The sequence below is a fragment of the Humulus lupulus genome, chromosome 7, assembly GCF_963169125.1.
Source record: "Humulus lupulus chromosome 7, drHumLupu1.1, whole genome shotgun sequence".
NCBI classification, from domain to species: Eukaryota; Viridiplantae; Streptophyta; class Magnoliopsida; order Rosales; family Cannabaceae; genus Humulus; species Humulus lupulus.
Window position 1 is genome coordinate 5,462,472 of NC_084799.1, and position 25,334 is coordinate 5,487,805.

At 36.6% G+C, this 25,334-nt stretch overlaps 3 protein-coding genes, 1 non-coding gene and 1 pseudogene across 4 annotated transcripts; 2 read left to right on the top strand and 3 right to left on the bottom strand.

Annotated features, from left to right (window-relative positions):
• Nucleotides 1-8,700, bottom strand: part of LOC133791268 (uncharacterized) — a 162,151-nt pseudogene extending 153,451 nt beyond the window's left edge.
• A 927-nt stretch (nucleotides 8,701-9,627) lies between these two features.
• On the bottom strand, nucleotides 9,628-10,953 carry LOC133791269 (uncharacterized). The gene is made up of 2 exons (XM_062229199.1): nucleotides 10,285-10,953; nucleotides 9,628-10,176 (listed from the first exon to the last, which is right to left on the bottom strand). Exons 1-2 carry the CDS (start codon nucleotides 10,951-10,953, stop codon nucleotides 9,628-9,630), a joined length of 1,218 nt encoding a protein of 405 aa, XP_062085183.1.
• A 21-nt stretch (nucleotides 10,954-10,974) lies between these two features.
• On the bottom strand, nucleotides 10,975-11,689 carry LOC133791270 (uncharacterized). Its single transcript, XM_062229200.1, has 2 exons — nucleotides 11,479-11,689; nucleotides 10,975-11,204 (listed from the first exon to the last, which is right to left on the bottom strand). Exons 1-2 carry the CDS (start codon nucleotides 11,687-11,689, stop codon nucleotides 10,975-10,977), a joined length of 441 nt encoding a protein of 146 aa, XP_062085184.1.
• A 6,189-nt stretch (nucleotides 11,690-17,878) lies between these two features.
• On the top strand, nucleotides 17,879-23,954 carry LOC133790449 (origin of replication complex subunit 1B-like). The gene is made up of 16 exons (XM_062228096.1): nucleotides 17,879-18,885; nucleotides 19,027-19,162; nucleotides 19,601-19,753; nucleotides 19,856-19,993; nucleotides 20,079-20,230; nucleotides 20,319-20,418; nucleotides 20,525-20,647; nucleotides 20,729-20,890; nucleotides 21,057-21,114; nucleotides 21,205-21,383; nucleotides 21,486-21,600; nucleotides 21,906-21,976; nucleotides 22,269-22,364; nucleotides 22,672-22,748; nucleotides 22,965-23,048; nucleotides 23,364-23,954. The coding sequence occupies exons 1-16, from the start codon at nucleotides 17,945-17,947 to the stop codon at nucleotides 23,425-23,427; spliced, it is 2,649 nt and encodes an 882-aa protein (XP_062084080.1). The 5' UTR covers nucleotides 17,879-17,944; the 3' UTR covers nucleotides 23,428-23,954.
• LOC133792913 (small nucleolar RNA snoR28) lies at nucleotides 19,661-19,738 on the top strand. The gene has a single exon (XR_009874380.1). It is a non-coding gene; the product is annotated as a small nucleolar RNA snoR28 (small nucleolar RNA).
• Nucleotides 23,955-25,334: the final 1,380 nt, after the last annotated feature.

Sequence of the window (25,334 nt, forward strand, 5' to 3'; positions counted from 1 at the left end):
TTTGATGCCACAAAATTTGTAAGTAAGGAGGCGGAAGAGCGATATATTTCTCTTGTGGGGAAACCGGTGCTCAAGGAAAGAGGTATCGAATATGCTCCTCAACCTAGTTCGTGTGTCATCTTTGAGCCAATTAGAGCCAATATAGAAAGTAGGCAATGGGAAACCGTTGTGAAACAACCGAAAACTAGAATGAATATCTCTTGGGTGTATGAATTTTATGCTAATTTTCCGAAGTTGAATGAGAAGGGTGAATGTTTTGTGAGAGGAAAATGGCTACCTGTGGGGAGTTATAAAGCAGTCGATGATTTTTTAAATACGAAGAGCTTTGATGAAGAGCATGATGAGTACCAACTGTTTCTACAAGATCAGCATGATTATGTTCTTATAGCGGAAACATTAGGTTGTCCAGGAGCTCGAGTTGCATACGCTCATGATGAGCCTAATGGGATGTTTTTATGGCAACTTAATCAGGAAGCTCAAGCATGGTTCTACTTTGTGGCAGCCAAATTAATCCCTACTGGTCATGTTAGCCATATGACGAATGACCAGATGCGGTTGGTATTTGCTATCATGAAGGGGATGACTATTGATGTTGGACGAATTATTCGTCAGGGTATGCGGTTTGTTCTTCGTGGCACCACTACTGGGGGATTTCTGTTTGGGTCATTTATCACAGATATGTGCGTCGTGTATGAAGTACCGAAGGAAAAAGCTGATATAACGGTGCCAGTCAAAGGGAAACTTACTCAAGCCAGAATTGTGCGTTATCCGAATGCCTCTTTAGTAGCACCAGCGGCACCTCCACGAAAACAAGGCCAACGAAGAAGGCGGGAGAGTGATGATGAGGACCTTGAAAATCAACTGGATGACAATGTTCCGGAGAATGAAGTGGGGCCAATGAATGTGGATGTTCCTTTGGTTCTTGGTGGTCCAATTGATCTTGATATGCAATACTCGCATGACATGATGCGCTATATTGTTCAACAAAACACAATAACTCATAACTATTTGGCTGCTCGGGAGGAATATAAGCATAATCAGGTTGATCAGCTAAATTTGTTGGTGCTCAGTGGACGTTGAACAGAGGACAGAATAATTATTTTGCTTATCCTCCTCCGTTTCATGGGATGCAAGACCCACCCCCACCGCCACCACCTTCTCCTTATTAGCGAGCATGGACTGTTTGTAAGTTTCCTTCCTTTTCTTTGTAGTTACACATTGGGGGCAATGTTTGATCCAAGTTTGGGGGAGGGACTTTACGAAAGTTTTTTTTAATTTTAATTTTCATTTTGTAAATATGTGTTTAGAGTCAGGTTGTTGTGAGTCGTGTTTGAATCAAATCAATAATAAAAGTTAAGGATACATAATGAATGTTATGAACATAACGTTAAGAAATAAAACCACCTTGCTTCCGTGTGCTTGAATTTTCTGCTGCCATGATTGACTAATATATGAGAAAAGATTGAACGTTTTGCCATGATTGTTAAGGTCGTGTTGATTGATTGTGTTATGCATGTTAAATGGGAATTGTGGAAAGATTTGGTTGATTACTCTAGAATCTGTGTCACTTGTTATTTGAGACGAAATCCTAAATAATGTGTGCTTAAGAAGAAGATGTAGGCAATTTTGTTTGGTCCGTTTGAGCCTTTCTTGCCAACCCGAGGAAACAATATTTTGTATCTTTAGTCACCATAATTGAGCCTAGGCCTATTTGTTGTTTGAGACCCCAAAATTGTTGAAACCTAACAAAAATCTTATCAAATATCCTAACCATAATAATATCATGAGCATACAAAGATAATTTGGGATGAGGTTTTGTAATGGAAAGCATTTTGGGATTTCAAGAGAGGAAAAGATGAATGAGAGAAAATTTCTTCTTGAAAGAAAAAAAGAAAAAAAAAAAACTCATGGAGATACACTCCCTTAAGAAAGTATATTGTATACACAAAGTTTGGGGGAGTGAGCTTTGAAAAAGAAAATAATATATATATATAAAAATATATATACATATGAAGAAAAGAAAAAAATATATATTTCTATCTCATTCATGTCAAGGTTGTTCAATATGGGTGTTTGGGATTTATGTGTATATGGTTGTTTGAGAGGTTAATATTCTTATGGTATTAGTGCCTAAATGGCTTTCTTATCTACCTTACCTAAGCCATACATTGTAAGCCATTAAAGTCTTATTGATTCTTAAGCATGCGTTGTTTGCATTAGTGGAGAATAATGAGTAATGCAAACTTATGGAATAATATTGATTGTGGTATGACTGTGAGAATTTGATGTGCATAACTATGTCAATTACTTGAGTTTTAATCATTATGGTGAATAGTTAAAGGATGTATTAGTTGATTATGGCAATAGTTGAGATTGAAATTCTGGATTGTGTTGTTGGGAAATTTCTGAAGCTTTATGTGAGCATGGTATTCAGGAAATTGAAGCTTGACTGTTATTGCTGGTTTGATTCGCGTTGTGTGAGTGTGTTTAGTTTTTATTTAGTTTGTGTTTTGAGTCGTTACTCGAGGGCGAGTAATTGTCAAGTTTGGGGGAGTTTGATAAGTGAATTTTAGATTCACTTATTAATGTCATTTTATATCTAATGTCATTGATAAGTGAATCTAAAATTCACTTATCAAACTCCCCCAAACTTGACTATTACTCGCCCTCGAGTAACGACTCAAAACACAAACTAAATAAAAACTAAACACACTCACACAACGCGAATCAAACCAGCAATAACAGACAAGCTTCAATTTCCTGAATACCATGCTCACATAAAGCTTCAGAAATTTCCCAACAACACAATCCAGAATTTCAATCTCAACTATTGCCATAATCAACTAATACATCCTTTAACTATTCACCATAATGATTAAAACTCAAGTAATTGACATAGTTATGCACATCAAATTCTCACAGTCATACCACAATCAATATTATTCCATAAGTTTGCATTACTCATTATTCTCCACTAATGTAAACAACGCATGCTTAAGAATCAATAGGACTTTAATAACTTACAATGTATGGCTTAGGTAAGGTAGATAAGAAAGTCATTTAGGCACTAATACCATAAGCATATTAACCTCTCAAACAACCATATACACATAAATCCCAAACACCCATATTGAACAACCTTGACATGAATGAGATATAAATATTTCAAAGCTCACTCCCCCAAACTTTGTGTATACAATATACTTTCTTAAGGAAGTGTATCTCCATGAAATTTTTTTTTCTTTTTTTCTTTTAAGAAGTAACTTTCTCTCATTCATCTTTTCCTCTCTTGAAATCCCAAAATGCTTTCCATTACAAAACCTCATCCCAAATTATCTTTGTATGCTCATGATATTATTATGGTTAGGATATTTGATAAGATTTTTGTTAGGTTTCAACAATTTTGGGGTCTCGAACAACAAATAGGCCTAGGCTTAATTATGGTAACTAAAGATACAAAATATTGTTTCCTCGGGTTGGCAAGAAAGGCTCAAATGGATCAAACAAAATTGCCTACATCTTCTTCTTAAGCACACATTATTTAGGATTTCGTCTCAAATAACAAGTGACACAAATTTTAGAGTAATCAACCAAATCTTTCCACAATTCCCATTTAACATGCATAACACAATCAATCAACACGAACTTAACAATCATAGCAAAACGTTCAATCTTTTCTCATATATTAGTCAATCATGGCAAGAAAGGCTCAAACGGACCAAACAAAATTGCCTACATCTTCTTCTTAAGCACACATTATTTAGGATTTCGTCTCAAATAACAAGTAACACAAATTCTAGAGTAATCAACCAAATCTTTCCACAATTCCCATTTAACATGCATAACACAATCAATTAACACGAACTTAACAATCATGGAAAAACGTTCAATCTTTTCTCATATATTAGTCAATCATGGCAGCAGAAAAATCAAGCACACGGATGCAAGGTGGTTTTATTTCTTAACTTTATGTTCATAGCATTCATTATGTATCCTTAACTTTTATTATTGATTTGATTCAAACACAACTCACAACAACCCGACTCTAAACACATATTTACAAAATTAAAAAAAAACTTTCGTAAAGTCCCTCCCCCAAACTTGGATCAAACATTGTCCCCAATGTGTAACTACAAAGAAAAGGAAGGAAACTTACAAACAGTCCATGCTCGCTAATAAGGAGAAGGTGGTGGCGGTGGGGGTGGGTCTTGCATCCCATGAAACGGAGGAGGATAAGCAAAATAATTATTCTGTCCTCTGTTCAACGTCCACTGAGCACCAACAAATTTAGCTGATCAACCTGATTATGCTCATATTCCTCCCGAGCAGCCAAATAGTTATGAGTTATTGTGTTTTGTTGAACAATATAGCGCATCATGTCATGCGAGTATTGCATATCAAGATCAATTGGACCACTAAGAACCAAAGGAACATCCACATTCATTGGCCCCTCTTCATTCTCCGAAACATTGTCATCCTCCTGATTTTCAAGGTCCTCATCATCGCTCTCTCGCCTTCTTCGTTGGCCTTGTTTTTGTGGAGGTGCGACTGGTGCTACTAAAGAGGCATTCAGATAACCCACAATTCTGGCTTGAGTAAGTTTCCCTTTGACTGGCACCGTTATATCAGCTTTTTCCTTCGGTACTTCATACACGACGCACATATCTGTGATAAATGACCCAAACAGAAATCCCCCAGTAGTGGTGCCACGAAGAACAAACCGCATACCCTGACGAATAATTCGTCCAACATCAATAGTCATCCCCTTCATGATAGCAAATACCAACCGCATCTGGTCGTTCGTCATATGGCTAACATGACCAGTAGGGATTAATTTGGTTGCCACAAAGTAGAATCATGCTCGAGCTTCCTGATTAAGTTGCCATAAAAACATCCCATTAGGCTCATCATGAGCGTATGCAACTCGAGCTCCTGGACAACCTAATGTTTCCGCTATTAAGAACATAATCATGCTGATCTTGTAGAAACAGTTGGTACTCATCATGCTCTTCATCAAAGCTCTTCGTATTTAAAAAATCATCGACTGCCTTATAACTCCCCACATGTAGCCATTTTCCTCTCACAAAACATTCACCCTTCTCATTCAACTCCGGAAAATTAGCATAAAATTCATACACCCAAGAGATATTCATTCTAGTTTCTGGTTGCTTCACAACGGTTTCCCATTGCCTACTTTCTATATTGGCTCTAATTGGCTCAAAGATAACACACGAACTAGGTTGAGGAGCATATTCGATACCTCTTTCCTTGAGCACCGGTTTCCCCACAAGAGAAATATATCACTCTTCCGCCTCCTTACTTACAAATTTTGTGGCATCAAATGGTGGTGCCCTAGAGGATGATGGTCTTGAAGATGATGGTCTTGAACTATTTCTCTTAGGTGCCATGGTGACTCGGAACAACCCGCCAAACAACCAAACAATACCTCACTTCCTAATTAATCATGTATTAACCCTCTAACAACTAAACAATACCACCAAACTTAATTCACAACTTCTTCCTCATTACAATTAAGAAAAAATCACCAAGAACAGTCACTTAGGCAATTTTTCAAACACTTGGTGGGCAAAAACAATTCTCACTTTTCCCTTCCACTTCTCAATCTTAATCCCCGAAATCACACTAATATTTCAAAAACAATCCATGAATCATCAATTCCAACAATGCAACTTACAACATTCATCAAACTCATAAAATAAAATTTCCTCTTACACATATATTCAAGAATCTAAGTGGCCCAAAGAGATGAGTAAATGACTTACTTGATGAATGTGAGTGTCTTGTGATCTTCAATGAACCACTATCTTCATAAAATTCGGCCACATGGAAAAGTAAGTGAAAACTTGAACAAAATGGAAGTTGGAGGTGATATATAGGGTTAGTGGTAAGGAAAAATGAAAAAAAAATGAAATGAGAGATTAGGAATGGTGATGAGAAGGGTAGAATTTGATGATTTGAAATTGAGGAATAAGGAAAGAAAGTTGAGTTATGGGTGTGGGATGTTGATTTTCGGAGTAGAGAAGAAAGGATGGTGATGGTGTTTTAGAGATAAGGAAGGAAATAAGGGTAAAAACCCTCTTTTTATTATTATTATTTTTTTCTGTTCGAAGTAGCGCTGCTGCGCCTCTAACTGTCGCTACGGCACTAAAAATGCTGATGCTCCAAAACCATTCCCCCATTTTTTTTGTGAATTAGCGCTGTAGCACTATCAACAGGCGCTGCAGTGCTTGGGACTCTCAAATAACACCCTCTCTGTAAGGGTGTGGCGCCGCAGCGCCTAATGATGGCGTTGCGGCTCTAATTTCGTCAAGAATTGCGCTGCAGCGCTATGAAAGTGGCGCTGCAGCCCCTTGAACCTTAATATTTGTTTTTTTTAACGATTTTCACGGCTCATAATAAACTTAATATTTTACAAAATAAATAAATAAAGTCTTCTAAAATAAAATAGAAAACAATGGGTTGCCTCCCATTAAGCACTTAATTTATCGTCTTTAGCTAGACATTGATGAAGCTTCAGTTACTGTCTTGGAGATACATCGTCTCCACCTTCTTATGAATTTCACCAAAATAATATTTCAACCTTTGTCCATTCACTTGAAAAAGTGAACCGTCATTATTTCTTAATTCCACAGAACCAAAAGGAGAAACCTTGGTGATAACAAACGAACCAGACCATAGTGACTTTAGCTTACCGAGAAATAACCTCAAACGAGAATTGAAAAGTAAAACTTGCTGTCCCGGCACAAACTCTCGCTTTAATATCATTTGATCATGATATTTCTTTGTCCTCTCCTTGTAAATACGAGCATTTTCATATGCATCATTCCGAAACTCCTCCATTTCATTTAGCTGCGATAACCTCTTCTCACCTGCTGCTTGGTAATCAAAATTCAGCTTCTCTATCGCCCAATAGGCCTTGTGCTCCAATTCGACTGGTAAGTGACAAGCTTTGCCAAATACTAGTCGATAAGGAGACATACCAAGAGGAGTCTTGTACGCTATCCTGTAGGCCCATAAAGAGTCATCAAGCTTTTGAGACCAATCCTTTCTATTTAGATTCACTGTTTTCTCCAAGATGGACTTGATCTCTCAGTTTGATACCTCAGCTTGGCCATTAGACTGGGGGTGATAGGCCAAAGCCACCTTATGTCGAACACCATACTTCATCAAGAGTGGTTTAATAACTTTGTTGCAGAAATGTGTTCCTTCATCACTTATTATCGCTTTTGGAGTTCCAAAACGATTAAATATAAACTTCTACAGAAAAGAAGAAACCACCTTGGAATCATTTGTAGTAGTGGTTATCGCTTCGACCCACTTTGAAACATAATCAACAGCGAGTAAGATAAACAAGTTCCCGAAAGATGGTGGAAAGGGCCCCATGAAGTCAATGCCCCACACATCGAACAATTCCACCTCTAAAATCACATTCATAGGCATCTCGTTTCTTTGCGAGATATTTCCAACTCGTTGACATCTATCACAAGTCTTGAAAAAAGTGTAACAATCTTTAAAAATTGAAGGCCAATAAAAACCCGATTGCAAAACTTTCGCTGCTGTACGCGATGGCCCGAAGTGCCCACCATAAGGTGCCAAATGACACTACTCTTCTATTGATTGAGTCTTTTCCATTGGTACACAACGACAAATTATTCGATCCGTACTCATTTTGAATAGGTATGGATCATCAAAGAAGTAGTATTTAGAATCATGAATCAATTTCCTCTTTTGATGTGCATTAAAATCAGGAGGAAGCTTGCCACTAACAAGGTAATTCACGATGTCGGCATACCATGGAAGTTCTGTTGATACAGCCAGTAGTAACTCATCCGGAAATAATTCTTTGATCGCATCTTTACATTCAGCTTCTTTATTCTCTAATCGTGATAAATGATCTGCCACAAAGTTCTCTTTCCCCTTCTTATCCACAATCTCAATGTCGAACTCTTGAAGTAACAATACTCAACGTATCAATCTTGGCTTGGCCTCCTTCTTTGCAAACAAATAACGAAGTGCTGCATGGTCTGTGTATATAATAACTTTGGAACACAAAAGATATGGTCTGAATTTATCGCATGCAAACACCACCGCTAATAGTTCTTTTTCAGTGGTTGAGTAATTTCGTTGAGCATCATTAAGAGTCTTGCTCGCATAATAAATTGCTCGGAAAGTCTTTTCTCTTCGCTGCCCCAAGACAGCCCCTACTGCATAATCACTAGCATCGCACATAATCTCGAATGCTTGACTCCAATTTGGGACAATCATAATAGGGGCTGACACCAATTTCTCTTTTATTAACTCAAATGCCTTCCTACACTCTTCGTCAAAAACAAAATCAATATCTTTTTCTAGGAGATTGCATAGTGGCTTGCTGATTTTCGAGAAATCTTTGATAAACCTTCTGTAAAACCTTGCATGCCCCAAAAAACTTCTTATCCCCTTGACATTCATCGGTGGAGGAAGCTTCTCAATAATGGCTATCTTGGCTCGATCTACTTCAAGACCTTCCTTTGAAACTCGATGCCCCAACACAATTCCTTCTTCAACCATGAAGTGACATTTCTCCCAATTTAGCACGAGGTTCTTCTCTTCACATCTACAGAGGACCAAGGCCAAGTTGTGCAAGCAATGGTCAAATGATGACCCAAAAACAGAAAAGCCATCCATAAATACCTCCATGATCTCTTTTACCAAATGGCCATCATACACCACTGAAAAGTAGCAGGTGCATTACAAAGTCCAAAAGGCATCCTCCTGTATGCAAAAGTGCCGTAAAGACATGTGAAAGTTGTCTTTTCTTGATCTTCAGGAGCGATTGCTATTTGATTATAGCCTGAATATCCATCTAAGAAGCAGTAATGTGTATAGCCAGCTAAACAGTCAAGCATCTGATCGATAAATGGAAGTGGGAAATGATCATTTCTAGTAGCCTTGTTCAACTTCCGGTAATCAATACAAACTCTCCACCCTGTCGCTGTTCTTGTTTGAATCAATTCATTGGCTTCATTCTTGATCACTGTCATCCCCCTTTCTTTGGTACAACTTGCACAGGACTAACCCAACTACTATCCGAAATAGCATAAATGATCCCAGTCTTCAATAGTTTTAATACTTCTGCCCTCACCACTTCTTTCATGGCTGGGTTCAATCGTCGTTGATGCTCAATAGAAGGCTTGTAATTTTCTTCAAATAGAATCTTATGCATACAAACAGTTGGGCTTATTCCCTTCAGATCTGAAATTGCCCATCCTATTGCAGATTTATATTTCCTCAAAACTCTTAGCAATTTTCCAGTTTCGCTTTCTAAGAGTTTTGAGGAAATTATCACTGGGCAAGTGAAATTCTCTCCTAGATACTCATAACGCAAATGATCTGGGAGTTGCTTCAAATCTTGCTTACCCACTACTTCCTTCTCAATGTCACCTTATTTAACTTCATAAAGAGTCTCGTCAACTATAATCCCACTAGCACTAGGAATAGCACTGAGAGCCATCACAAATTCAACCACTTCGTCACCCACAAACTCACCGCTCACCTTCTTCAAATCAGATTGAGTAATACTAGAATTAAGGTAATGTTGTAACGGATCAGCACATAATTCTTTTCTCATTGTTCTTCTACTACTACCTCAATAGAATCCACACGGTGACATGTGCTTGTGTTGTCATGTTGCTTTAGTGCTTGATAAATGTTGAATTTAACCTTTTCATTGTTAACCCTCAGTGTCAACTGACCACTTTGTACATCAATAAGAGCTCTTCCAGTAGCCAAGAATGGACGACCAAGAATAATGGGGATTTCATGGTCCTCCTCCATATCCAACACCACAAAATCAGCGGGAAAAATAAATTTGTCCACCTTAACCAACACGTCTTCAATCACTCCCCTAGGATAAGTAAGTGACCGATCTGCTAATTGAAGAGTAATGGTTGTGGGCTTCACCTCTCCTACCCCCAACTTCTTAAAAATTGAAAGTGGCATCAAATTAATACTTGCTCCAAGATCACATAATGCCTTGTCAAAGGATGATCCTCCAATAGTGCATGGGATAGTAAAGCTACCCGGATCTTTCACCTTTTGTGGCAACTTTTTCTCTAAGATGGCGCTGCATTCTTCTGTTAACTTCACAGTTTCAAAGTCTTCTAATCTTCTTTTCTTTGACATAACTTCTTTCATGAATTTCACATAATTGGGCATTTGCTTAAGAGCATCTGCAAATGGAATGTTTATGTGAATTCTTTTGAAGATTTCTAGAAACTTTACAAATTGTTCATCTAATTTCTTCTTCTGAAATCGTTGAGGGTAAGGAATGGGAGGTTGATACATTGGAAGGCTATCTTTCTTCATGTCAGTCTTGTCACTTCCACTCTGCTTCTTTGCTTGCTCTTCCTTGTCTACCTCTCGTACCACTGACTCAACTTTCTCCTTTGAACTGACTTGAACATTACCCTCATTAAGCACCTTACCACTTCTCAAAGAAACTGCTTGGCATGATTCCTTTGGATTTACCACAGTGTCACTAGGAAAACTTCCCTTCTGATTAGATTTCACTGCATTAGCTAATTGGCCCACTTGAGTCTCAATTTTCTTCATTGAAGCACCCATGTTAGTCATATGGGTTTCTATATTGTCGAGTCTTGCTTCATTTTTTCCAAACCTCTTGTTAGACTCCATAATAAAAGTGCCCAAAATGTCTTCCAATGATTGCTTTTTCTCTTGTTGCTGTTGAGAATTGAATCCCGGAGGTGGTTGCAACACATTTTTATTATTAGCATAAGAGAAATTTTCATGGTTGCGCAATCCTGGATGATAATAATTAGGCATGTTGTTGCTTATGTAATTATTGGGGAAGGAGCGGTTTGCCATAAACTGGGCTTGTTCTGGACTCATATCTTGCCCCTGCATTGCAGCAGCCGCTGCTACACTCTCCATTACCGTTGAATTATTTTGCGCTTACAGAGCAGCCATTTGTGTTTGTAAAGCAGCAATTTGGGCATGCATGGCTGTCATCTGGTTAACTTCATATAACCCAGCAACTTTCCTTGGGTCTGACCTCTCATTGGGGCACTGATAACTTTTGGTAGTCATTTCCTCCATCAAAGTGAAGGCTTCATCAGCTGTCTTGGCTAATAGAGCACCCCCTGCAGCAGCATCAACTATTGTTCGTGTTGGAGCATTCAATCCTTGATAAAAAAATATGAACTTCCATTCAGTTTTGATAACTGTGTTGTGGGCAACGTCATAATAAATCCTTAAACCTTTCCCAAGCCTCATAGAATGGTTCTTGCTCTAATTGTCGAAATTGCCCAATATCGCTGCGTAATTGGGCTGACTTGGAAGGAGGGAAGAACTTAATTAGGAACTTTCTTGCCATCTCATCCTAAGTTGTAATTGTTCCAGGCTACAAATATTGCAACCAAATCCTGGCTCTATCCCTCAAAGAGAAAGGGAAGAGACGCAATCTGATGGCATCATCAGTAACGCCATTCATCTTCACTGTGGCACATACCTCCAGAAATATGGCCAAGTGAATGTTAGGATCTTCAGTAGCTAAACCCCCAAACTGATTTCGCTGCACCATGTTGATTAGTGCAGGTTTCAATTCAAAGTTGTTGGTACCAATGGATGGAATGGCTATTCCCGTGAGATTTTCATTCACAACGGGCATGTAACGACCCAAAATCGCTAATAAGGCTTAAGGGCCTTGATTAGCGTGCCAGGAGGGCATGATGGGATTTATGTGTGACTTTGATGAGTTAAATGCATGATTATGAATTAAAGCATGTTATATGACTATTTGTTTATCTGATATGCATGACTATGTATATTAGTATGCATGTAGGCACGGATCGTGTGAGAAGGGCATAATTGTAATTTTAGCCCGCTGAGGGCATATATGTGATAATTGTATTCCGTGATTTGTACCACGTGAGTGTGGTGGTATTATTGTGATGCACGTGCCGAGACGGTCCTAGAGAGCTAGTTAACTCAAGAGTCACAACGGTATTTCTATACCCGGCTCGGGAGGAGCCTAGGGGTACCTCGGGAATTTTATTGTTAAGTTGAGATTTAGCGGGTAATGGTTATTGGAGATTTAGTAACCTGGGTAACCATTAGTTACTGCTGTGGGTAACAAGTTTTAAGGTAAAAAGTGATAGAATTGAAATGAAGCGTAAAGACTTAAGTGGCCTTTGAGGTTTAGCTAAGGAGGATTAGTAGGAAAGGGTAAAATGGTCATTTGGCAAGGGTAATAGGAAATTCTCAGCTGGGTTTTAGTGGGTCACGGTTTGGGCATTTGGGTTATATGATGGCTTTGCTAAAAATAAAGAGAAGGAGAGTTAGGGCAATGAGAAGAAGAAGAAGAAGAGGAAAATGGGCTGAAGTGGGAGCTTAGGAGGTGAATCAAGGGAGCTTGTAGGGTGGATTCTCCACTTGAGGTATGGATTTTATGAGTAATTAAGTTTGATTTCTGTTTTGAATTGTGAAATCTATAGCTTGAGTTAAGTTTTAATGTTTGAGTTTGAAGTTGCTGATTTTTTTTGCAATCTAAGGGTGGATTGTTGGGTATGTTTGTGTTTTGAGCTTGAATCTAGAGTTTATGAGTTGTTGGGTGGTTCATTTGATGTTTGGAATTGATTTTGGGGTTTGGGTATTGGTTGGTATGATTTTGGAAGGTTTAAGTTCGGGAAAAACGCAAGAGAAAACCCAGATTTTCTGGGTTCGCGAAGGAGCGCCGCGGCCCTGTTCTTGGGCGCCGCGGCGCGAGGTTGCATCAGGAGAGGGGCATCCCGCTGGGCGTCGCGGCCCTTTAGGGAAGTGCCGCGGCGCTAGGCCATTTTCAGGGCACCAAAAGTTGCGTTTTTGAGCTTTTGCTCCGGGGGTTCGGGGGATGTTTCCGATGACTTGTTTTAGGGATTTGGGAGTCCCGAGAGTGTGGGATTGGTCCCGGGAAGCGGTTTTTGATTTGATTAGTATTGAGGGATGTTTCTTGTGTGTTGTGACTAGGTTGTTGGTGAGGCTCGTGCTAGAGGACCGTGCTCGCGACTTTAGTGCATCAGGAGGCTCGGAATACAGGTAAGAAAACCGTAACACCCGAGAATAAGGCATGGCCCCACTGTGTGATTGCAGGGCATGGCCCCAGATTGTATTGTGTGCAAATGTTTAACCTTAAATGAATCATGATGTGTGCGAATTATTATTTCGAATGCACTATATGTGTGATTATGATGAAATGAACGGCAAGGGCCGAGTGCGGCGTAGGCCGGGTACGGCTGTGGGGCCGAAAGTAACACACAGCACATGGGATGCTTATATTCAGGGTGGGACCCAAAGTAACACACAGCACATGGGATGCTTATATTCAGGGTGGGACCCAAGGGATACATGAGTTATCCTCGCGGTGAGAACCGAAACCCCAGGCTTTGGTAAGGCCTCGGGGGCGGCATGGCCGTACTTGTTTATTATGATGGTTTTCCTATTTATCAGTGAATTATGCCAGCTATATGAATTGCATATGTTATCTATTATTTGGGTTTTCTTGCTGGGCTTCGGCTCATGGGTGCTCCGTGTGGCAGGTAGAAGCAAGGACTGAGTCAACCAACCATGAGTACGGAGAGCGTGAAGCGACGCGTACATGTTTGGCCTGCCCGACTGCTTTGGTTGGGGGTTTATTCGAAAATGGCTGTAATAATCTATGATTTTATAATTTCTCAACTGTAACCTTATTTCAAGATGTAATTAGTTTTCAAACCTTATTTTGGGATCCCAACTGTTTAATAATAGAAGTTTTGATGAAACGACGCATTTTCAAAGATTACAGCCTTAACTTTTAATTAGTCACACTTTTGTTTCAAAACCTCGGTTAGCGAGTTCATTGCACACTGTTTTGTCTTAAAAACTCACTTAGTAACGGCTCTAAGGAAGTAGGGCGTTACAGGGCATGCAAAAGTCACGCACTGCCTGCTGCGCTGGATTAAGAGGAGCCCCACCAGCTGCTGGTTGATTATTATTATTGCCATTGTCACCGTTGTTGTTCACCCCGTTGTTGTCCATATTAAGCTCTTCAGTCCTTTTCTTAGTTCTCAACTGACGGAGTGTGTGCTCAATTTCAGGATTCAGAGGCTCAACAGGCGTAAAACTTCTAGTCCTTCGCATATACTGAGAACACAAGCACAATCTATAACGTTAGTAACAAAACAAATAAAAATCTAATTTAAAATCAAGACTTAAAGTTTCAATATTAGTAAAATAAATTTTTAATCCCTAGCGACGGCGCCAAAAACTTGATATAGATTTTTCTACCGCAAGTGTACGGTGTATTGCAATATAGTTTTAATTTAAAAGATGTCGAACCCACATGGATTAAATATTAAATTCACTAATTACTATTACTGTTAAGTCTGTAATTTTAATTAGAAAATTCAATAAATAAATCAAACAATAAAATAAAGAAAATGAAATAACAAAATAATCAAAGCTAATGATCTTGGAAGGTGAATAAATAAAAGATAAATTTACTAGAGTAATGATTTCACTATTAAATTATGAACATGGTTTCTTTATTATCCTAATTAATTCTCCTCATTTGTAATTTCTTGAATTCTAATATAATGCATCTATCTCTCTCAAGCATATATGCAATTAATCTCAATTAATCAATATGATATCTCTATTCTCTATTAATTAATCAAGACGTCATTTAGCAATAATTATTCTAAGCCAAATTCATAAAGTTCAAGGAATCTCTCAATCTCACAATCACTCTATGTCAAATCTTCTTATGTCCAATCTACGTTTATCTTTCTCAAGCATAAACCCTAGATCTCAATTCACAATAATGATGGCCAAATATTAATATGAGAAAATTAAATCAAGAAGATATGAGCAAATGAGAAGAACTTTATAAAAATAATAATAAAAACCACAATTCAATAATCAAAATAGATTCATCTAATACTCTAGCACAAAAAGAGTTTAGTTCTCCTTTACAAACATAAACATAATAGCAATGTAGTTGTTCATAATTAAAAACTAAAAATAAAAGGAAGAAGAAAGAAAACTAGATATAGTGGTGATGATGTTGATGAAGTCTAGCCTCCTTTTCCTTTCCAAGCATGTAATCTCAGGTCTAATCTCCTCCAAAACGTCATTTGAACCCTAATTATACTTTTCCTTTTATATCCCCTTCAAAAGGACCTCTTTTGCCCTTCAAAAATCGCAATTTAAACTTTCTGTACGAATCCAGGCGCTGCAGCCCCTTAAACAGGCGCTGTTGTGCTACAAAAAAAAACCAAATACATGCTCTCTATATCAATCAGCCGCTGCAGCGCTTAATGATGGCGCTGCAGCCCTATTTCACGATTTTTTTATTTTTCTTCGTTTCACTCCCGTTTTGTACGAACTTCGCTCCACTTTTCCTTAGACCCTACACAAACACAACACAAGCATAAAACCAAACAAAACACCCTAAACACCTACAAATTAGATATAAAATGACATTAATAAGTGAATCTAAAATTCACTTATCACACATCTCTTTACCTAAATAATTATTAGCACCAAATCAATATTGTTGTCTATGGTTTCACCCAAGGACACATGATCACCCGAGTAGAACATGTGCCTCTTTTTTATGAGGTCATTCTCCTCGGATAGTGAAAGGGCGTCGACATCTCTCCTGGGCCATGTCCCGAGAGCTATGAATGTCTTCATAGGGTTATATCATGGGGATGCTTGGTAGTTGTTACACCCAGATTTCGAGCTTTAGGAATTATGATCTCGAAAACTAGATTCGTCATAAATGGACTCGTAAGGTCTGGAGCACGTGTCCACAACCTAGGCACCGAGCCTAGGAAGCAAGGGCAGCTTCGAAGATGGTAGCCTCGAAACCCTCACGAGCTCGAAGGGCAGGTATCGAAGTGCGTCTGTTCTCAGATGACCTCGGATCAGGGGTTCTGAGCCTGACATAAGTATGAGCTCGAAGTCACATAATCTCGGGAAAATGCTATAGCTCGAAAGTCATTAAGAAACCTGGGTGAACGTGGTATTGACAATATAAGCTGATAACTTTGAATATCATAGTGAATCATCTAAGAAAGACGCAGTCTGCATTCATTGCTGTAAATCCCCTATAATCAAGAGATATTTATTATTCAGTTATTCGCTCCCTGATCTTCAGGAGACGTTTCCTTGTATATAGGATTACAAGCTTTTAATGCCATTAAATTTATTTACATATACAGAATAACTTCTCGAAATATGTGAGATAATATTCAGAAATCTTCTCTATAAATAGAGAAGTCATGCACCATTGTAAAGGACTGAATTTTGGTGATCTTGAGAAAAACTCTGGAGAATTCATTCTTAAAGAATTTCCAGAAATCATCTTAAGTTTTAATAACAAAGACTCGTGGACTAGGTAGAGTTAACTGCTGAACCACGTAAAAAATCTCATTTGTGTGATCATATTTTTCTTGGCCATAACCAATCATTGTTTTCGTGCTCTTATTTCACTGTTGACGAAAAACGGCGTCAACAGTAGTCCACGTCTTTCCTTGCCCTCTATTATGAGGACCTAGTCCTCGGAATCTTAAGGATAAGCCAGGTGTTAGCTAATGCGGATTAGCTGCCTTAGAGGAAGACCTGATAAATTTTTTTGGACGATCTGCCTATAGTGTTGTCAATGGTACGACTCGACAACTCGCACTTCCACTACGCTGCCTGACACAGAAGTACGTACAACACGCCTTGACAGTCCCAGGGGCATGTTCCCCGTAAAGTGGTTACCTTTCTGCAGTGAGCCCCGCAAATCTCGCTTGGGTCGTGGTCTCTATTCAATGCAGCCAAATGCATTGAAGTGTATTAATCCCCCAATAATGGGGAGAATATGTATTAATTACTTATGATTAACATTAATGACCTCAACCTCTATGAATAGGACTATGAGTCTCATTGTAAGAGATTCATTTTTTTAGAGAGAAAAATCTTTGTACTCAGCGCAATCTAAACATTGCCTGAGCATTGGAGTTTGCAATTATAAACTTACAATCCTCTTAATACCAGAGACTCATAAATTAAGGTTATTTTATAATTTGAACCACGTAAAAATTATTGTGTTCTTACAATTTATTTCTTCAATCTCTCCTGTTAAAGTTGTTAGCAAAAAAGACTTCCAACAAAAATATAAGTTTATTCATTTCATGTTTAAATGTTTAAATTGAGTGAGGTTGTAAAATTTGATCTTCTTCGTGTATATCAATAAAGAAAAAAAAAATCTTATAAACTTTTTTCAATGAATATATATTTTCATTGCAACAAAAAAAATAAAGAAAAAAAATCCACAATACTTAGCACCTAATTATTCCTTCAATAGTGAGAATATATACATTTTGTTTTGAATTTACGTAAGTAGCACTATATCCAAAAAAAATCATTTTGCATTTTACAACTTAGAATAAAAAAATCACTTCAATTCAAAGGAAAACAAGGAAGTTAAATTGTATTATTTTGTCAATTTAAGAACTTGATTACTATTTTAATTTTAATTATATTACTATAAAATTAGTGGCCAATTATGCTATACTATATATAAAACATAGTACGAAAAAAATTAAATAAATATAAAAAACAAATCAAATGAATATTTTCAATCATATTTAATTACAAGGCTTTGTTAAAAAAAAAATTAATTACAAGGCCTTGTAATTAAATTGGGCATTAAAATGGTTTTCCCCTTAAAAAAACCATTTTACTTTAAATAATGCCCAACAAAAAAATAATAATAGTCTTTTATATAAAATAATAATAGTAATAATAATAATGGAGGGAAACATTTCCCGCCAAATTTGTGTCTCCTTCAAGACAAGTGAGTCGCCATGTCTGCTCTAACCCTAAACAGCTTCTCCGCTGGTCTATCCCTAAATCCATGGCGAAGACTGCCAGAACAACAGCCCTTCAATCCCCGAGGAGACCCAACCACTCTCCTCGTGTCAATTCCAAGTCCACGCTCACTCCTTCAACTCCGCGAACCTCAACACCTGGTCCTCGTCGGTCGACTCGGCGGACTTCGCTCAACTTCGATTCCGAAATTCAAACTCCACTGAAGGGTATTGATCTTGTTGAGAAGCCCATTGAGAGTTCAGCGAAGAAAACTCCAAGAAATTTGAAGAAGGGGGAGGGAGTCGATGCAAAGACGATTCGGAAGTCCCTCGATTTCCCTGAGGATTCGATTAGGGGGAAGAGAAATCGAAATGCTGTGGTTCCCAAAACCCCAGATGTGAAAAAAACCTCGAACTCTGAGAAAAAGAGCGATAAACGTACTCGCAAAGTGGAGAAAGACCCAACTCATGTGGAAGAAGTTTTGTTCTCTCCGGCATCGCCAGAGCAGCCGGAGTCAAGAAAGAGGAAAAGGGGGAATGGAAGAACGGTGGTTACTAAAGCTATGGATTCAAAAGATAAGAATTTGGGAAAGAAGAAGGGTGGGGCATTATCGAAGAAACGAGTTTATTACAAGAAGGTTGTGTATGATGAGGGTGAATTTGAGGTGGGGGATGATGTGTATATCAGGAGGAGAGAGGATGCGAGTTCAGACGATGAAGACCCGGAAGTGGAGGAGTGCAGGGTGTGCTTTAAGTCCGGGAGGGCCGTGATGATCGAATGTGATGATTGTTTAGGTGGCTTCCATTTGAAATGTCTGAAACCACCATTGAAGGAGGTTCCAGAAGAAGATTGGATATGTGGGTTCTGCCAGGCTCGGAAGATGGGCAAAGAGGTTCAGCTTCCAAGGCCCCCGGTAGGGAAGAAATTGGCTAGAACAATGAGGGATAAGCTTCTTTCTAGCGATTTGTGGGCTGCTTGTATTGAAAGGTAATCTTTATTTTTTTATCCATAAAAAAATATTTTTATTGTGAACATTCATTTCTTTTGGTGATATTGTGAACGTTTGTTCTATATACTGTCGGTCAATTTTGGTTCTTACCTAGTTGTGTCATTGCTTCATTGGTGTAGTTTATGGAAAGAAGTGGATGGTAGCTACTGGTGTCGAGTACGTTGGTATGTAATCCCTGAGGAGACTGCTTCTGGAAGACAACCTCATAATTTGAGGAGGGAGCTTTATCGCACTAATGATTTGGCTGACATTGAGGTGAAAAATAATTCTTGATCTCTATGCTGATAAAGTCTTAGGAAGTTTTATCTTCTGAGATTTTTTCGGATATCCAATGATGTACATCTTATAAACAGACGTGTCTATGCTTAGACTTTTGGTACATTTTTTTTATATTTATATTTTCTGTTTAATGTCTAGCTGTCAATTCATGCTACACTTCACATTGTTTATTGAGTTTGCGCTCTTTCTCTGGGCTTGCATTCAAATTTTGTTGAGATTTGAAAAATCCAGAACAGCCAAACTATTTATACTTTTAAATAGGTCTAAACTTGAAACTTAGTATAGGTACAAAGAATGCAATTTTGTGCACCAATTGTTTTTGCATGATTCTCTTACATTTAAATCAGGTATTATGTTGAAAAAGAGGGAGATGTCTCATTCCTTAGTTCATGATTTGCTACTGCAAATGCGCAGATGGAATGTGTGCTTCGACATTGTTATGTCAAGAACCCTAAAGAATATGCGAAGGCCTGTGATGAAGGGGATGATGTGTATCTATGTGAATATGAATACGACATACGTTGGCACAGTTTCAAGCGGCTTGCTGAAATTGATGACAATGAAGAGGTAAGCACTTCAGAAATTAGAAGCAGGATTTAGGTTATAAAATTTTGAATAAGGGTCATTAATCAGTTAAAAAATTTATGGGCTCTTATTCTCATATGCTAGGATGAAGAGTCAGAAAGTGATGAAGACTGGAAAGTTTGCAAGGATGTGGACTCTGACACAGATGATGACATGTACTATGAAGAAGAGAACGTCCAAAATATACGAGCGAAATCATATTCAGCTCATGAGTTGGCTGCAGTATGTCCAATATCTTTTATGACAATTTTTGGCTCTAGCTTGTTTAAAAGTTTTCCAAATTAATGTAGTCCATTTTTTTATGCAGAACTCTCGAAAGGGACGGTTCTTTGGACTTGAAAAAATTGGGATGAAGAAAATCCCAGAGCACGTAAGATGCCATAAGCAGACTGACCTTGAAAGAGCAAAGGCAACACTTCTGCTGGCATCAATGCCAAAGTCACTTCCTTGCAGGAATAAGTATGTTGAAATTTGATATTTATTTAAGTTATTATCATTTTGCATTGTACTATGTTACGCTTACTAAAGACCACATTCTTTTATTTAGAGAAATGGAGGAGATATCTTCCTTTATCAAAGGTGCCATATGTGATGATCAATGTCTGGGCCGTTGCCTCTACATTCATGGTGTTCCTGGAACTGGCAAGGTAAATTATTTCTTTAATTTATGGTATAGAGACTAAATTTAGGAGGCTATAGATTCTGTTCCAGTTCCTATTTTTTATTGTTTGATCTTTCTTTGTGAAACTGCAGACAATGAGTGTATTGGCAGTACTGAGGAATCTAAGGTCTGAAGTTGATGCAGGAAGCATAAAGCCCTATTGCTTTGTGGAGATTAATGGTCTAAAATTGGCATCACCAGAAAATATTTATAGGGTGAGATATAAAGAGTTTAGCTGTATGTTTCTTAGATGAAATACTGTATTTGCCCTATAAAAACAAGTTATATTCCCACAGGTTATATATGAAGCATTAACTGGGCACAGGGTTGGTTGGAAAAAGGCTCTCCAATTGCTAAATGAACGATTTTCAGAAGGAAAAAAGTTTGGCAAAGAGGATGACCGACCTTGTATTCTTCTCATTGATGAACTTGATCTTCTTGTTACCAGGAATCAGTCGGTAATTCTTTTCTTCCTTTCTTGCCCTTTGCTGAGCTTAGCTGGTAACTGGTAGCTCTTCTAATGCAAATTTTTTGTATTGATTACTTTGGCATATAGACATTCATTGTGGGAAAAAAAGATATGAAGACTTGTTCCAAAATTTTAATTTAATTTAATTTTTGCAGGTTCTTTACAACCTTCTAGACTGGCCCACTAAAGCACATTCCAAATTGATTGTGATAGGTATACAATCGTCTTGCAGCTTCTCTTTGTCTAATCCATAATTGGTTATATTATTTGGCCTCACCTGTTCTCATGTGACAACAAATATAGGCATAGCAAATACAATGGATCTTCCAGAAAAGTTGCTTCCTCGTATTTCAAGCCGTATGGGAATTCAAAGGCTTTGTTTTGGCCCCTATAACTATCAGCAACTTCAAGAAATTATTTTGAGTCGCCTGAAAGGAATTGATGCATTTGAGAAACAGGCTATAGAATTTGCTTCAAGGAAGGTCAGTGTGTGCAATTTGTTTCATCATATTTTGTTCGTCTCCTAACTTCCACTAAATTTATTACCGAGCACCGATCTTACAATATTGTCAACATGTATCCAGGTAGCTGCTGTTTCAGGAGATGCTCGTCGTGCTTTAGAAATTTGCAGGCGTGCTGCAGAACTCACAGATTATCGATTAAAGAAACTAAGCGCAAATGCCATTAGTGTTTCTGAAGGTGCTCAATTTATGAAGTTATTAAGTGCTACATTTGTTCTTACAAATCGATAGGAGAAAGGGGATAAGGGTTCCATAACATTCATTAGTTTCTTATGCTCAGATCACTATATTTCATTTGCATGCACATGGAGAAAGTTTGTGTTCGTTATGGGGAGTTTATCCTTTTTTTCACAAACGCTAATCACCAAATATCATTTCTTTCTAACAGAAACTGCTTATCTTCATTCAATCTAAGTTAGTGACTTCATTTTGTTCAGTTAGTGGGTAAAGCTAATCTTTTGGAAATATGTACCAAATTTTTAGAAAAAACACTTGTTGGCATGGGAGAAGTGGAAGCAGCCATTCAAGAGATGTTCCAGGCACCTCATATTCAAGTGAGTATAATTTTAACTGAATAATGAACAGTGATCACAATTGATCTTTTGGTTAAAATTCTTGCACGAGGCTTTTTTTTTATTTTTTATCTTTGTTGTAGTTAAGTATCATAAAGTGGCGAGCACTGGAAATTACTAATTTATGTGCACAAACTTGATTTAATACTCAGACTGTTGTTCCTTTATTTGTGGGAAGGATTTAATGTTTGTTATCTAGTAATATGAATACCATTCTTCTCATTTCTCCAAAATAATTATATTATTGACATGATTCTTGTTTTGTCTTCTGCAGGTGATGAAAAGTTGTTCTAAACTGAGTAAAATTTTCTTGACTGCTATGGTGTATGAACTTTATAAAACAGGAATGGGTGAAACCACCTTTGAAAAGGTTAACTTTTCATGCTCTGAGTTCTTCCCTTAAAATCGTAGTCTAACTTCTTGCTTTATTAACTATTTGATATTATTTATTATTCATTGAATTTTAAAAAGGGTATTTTTAGGTCACATTTTCAGTTTGTTTACACAAAATTTCACTCTAACTAATGCAATTCTTTGAACATAATTTCTCATTTTCTCGCTGGGTTAGTCCCATGGTAGGCAAACATGAGACCTCCTTTGATGCCTCCACTCTTGTATTATTGAACACTTGTAGAACTGAAGTACTAAAGTTCACAATTGAGTTTTTGACCATGCAGCTGGCAATGGCTGTCTCATGTCTCTGTACAAGCAATGGAGAAGCATTCCCTGGACATGACATTCTTTTGAAAATCGGGTAAGCATGTTTCCCAGTACACACCTTGATTGCATGGTTCACATTATAATTTTAAAAGTACTTAATGATCATAAGACTATTTTTTCTTCTTCCAACATCTATGAAGGCCATGTTTTCATATGGAAAAGAGAGAATATGAGCTTTTGCTCTTCTTGAAGTAGATTTTTTCAGTCATATTCACTGTGAGAGACAAATTTCATGTTATGTCATTGGCAGGTGTAAGCTTGGTGAATGGAGGATTGTTTTATGCGAGTCCGGTACTAAGCACAAGTTGCAAAAATTGCAACTCAACTTTCCAAGGTTTGTTCTTACTTTTTTACAACATTACTGACTAGTCTCCACTCTCCTGGCTTGCATATAAAATAGTTATTAACTGTCTGAACGAGTTAATTAGTATTATTATTAGGAAGGTTGAAGATGATAATATCTATATTTTTATATACATGTCGACTTCTGTAATGACAACAACTACTCGAGCTTTTCTGCTCTTGACTCAATAATGCTCAAAAGAGACCATTTAGAGCAATGGAATACTGACCCTACCATACCAAGTTAAGGGTCAGAAAACTTTGGCAGTTCTGGCCTGACCCCAAATCTGTTTTTGTTTTCTTGCAGTGATGATGTAGCATTTGCACTCAAGGACAATAAGGAACTACCTTGGCTAGCTAAGTATCTTTGATTCAAGTCCAAAAAGAAAAATCTTTAGACTAATAGACACATCAACTTATTTCCTCATTTGGAGAAACAATTTTGGAGTTCATTTATCAGTTTTAATTATAGACTGTTATTTTTGTTGTTGTTGTAAACCAATGTATTTTCCATACATGAAACACTGACATTCTTAAATTTTCTTAATTTTTTTTTATTTGAAGATACAATCAGAGAAATCTGTTAGCATTATAAATCTCTGATCATCAATGAGAAATGAATAGAAGTTCAGAAAAAGAAAAAGAAAAAAAGGTTTAAGTTAGCATTTTGGGTTCAATGGGCACTTCTAGGCTTGTTATGCAGACTTTAACTTGATTCCCATTATTTGAAGGGTCACAAAGATGCCTTTGAGGATTAAGCTTTTGAGTGTTTAGGCTGTGATGAAACATTTTTCTACTGAGAATTAGTGTAAATATTTTGTTTTAGTTATAAATGGTGTAATACTATAAAGTATATGATTCCTAAATATATGCAATGCAAGTCTGCTCAGTATGAGTAGATTCATTTGTGTGAAAAATTATATTTAATATTTATTTAAATTAATGATACATCATTATGACTATTAGATTAATTTTTTTAAAAAAAAAAGAGTAGTTGTATATATATGTCAATGGAATAAAAGTATAAACTGCATAAAGAAACAATAACATAATAAAGGACTTAAATTTTTGAAAATAAATAACATAAAATTATCTTGAGACTTTTGTTGTTTTATTTATTTACTTTTGAGGGAAATATCCTGCGATTTCAATCATTCAGAATTATATCTATGCTTTGTTCAATTAATAATACTGTTAATAGCGAATTTATAATTGAAGCTCTATGAAGGCATGACACTTAATACTAAGGACCAAAAAAATTTCAAAGTTTATCATTCTCTTTGAAATTTATTTGGATTTATGTTTTTTTAGACTCTCTGTTTTGGCTCATTACTTGTTTGGAACTTATGTTTTGGCAAATTATTTTTTAGATTTTGTGTTTTCTAAAATAGTTCAAATAGATTTCTCAACTCGATTTTGATCAAAGTTTTTTGAACTAAAATCACAAATAATTCATCAAACTAACAACACAGAATAAAAATATAATCATTCTGTCTAAGAACTATATTGTTATATTCAATTTTTTGTTCATCAAATCAGATTTAGGGGCCTATTTGAATCCTTTTACAAAACACAGGATCTAAAAAATAATTTGTCAAAACACAGGGTCTAAATAGTTAATGAGTCAAAACACAGGACCTAAAAATGTATAAACCCAATTTCTTTAACAACAATACTTACAAGTTTCTTGGTTTGCATATAAAATAGTTGTTATTAACTGTTTGAATGAGTCCATTAGTAATTATTATTTGGTAGGTTCAAGATGATAATATCTACATATATATTTCTATTCTATATAATAAGTGTCTAGATAACGGAAATTCTTGATTTTAACGGTTTTTTATTTTTTAATGTTAATTTTAACGGAATATTCTTATATTTAACAGAATATTTTTATATTTAACGGTAGTTTATAAACATTTAAATTTAAATAAAATAAAATAAATAATTAAAAAAATTAAAATATGATATTTTTGAGATATTTTACAATGATAATTACTTAATAATAATAAATAATTAAATACATTAAAATAATATATTTTAAAGATATTTTATAATGATAATTATTTTAAAATAATAAATAATTAAACAAATTAAAATATGATATATTTGAGATATTTTACAATAATAATTATTTAAAAATAATAAAATCATTATAACTTAAATAAATTTTAATTAAACTTAAACTTAAACTCACTTATTAGAGTAATATCATATTAAACATATAATATAATCTACTGTGAATTAGCAACAAATTACTTTTTTTTTTTAAAAAACT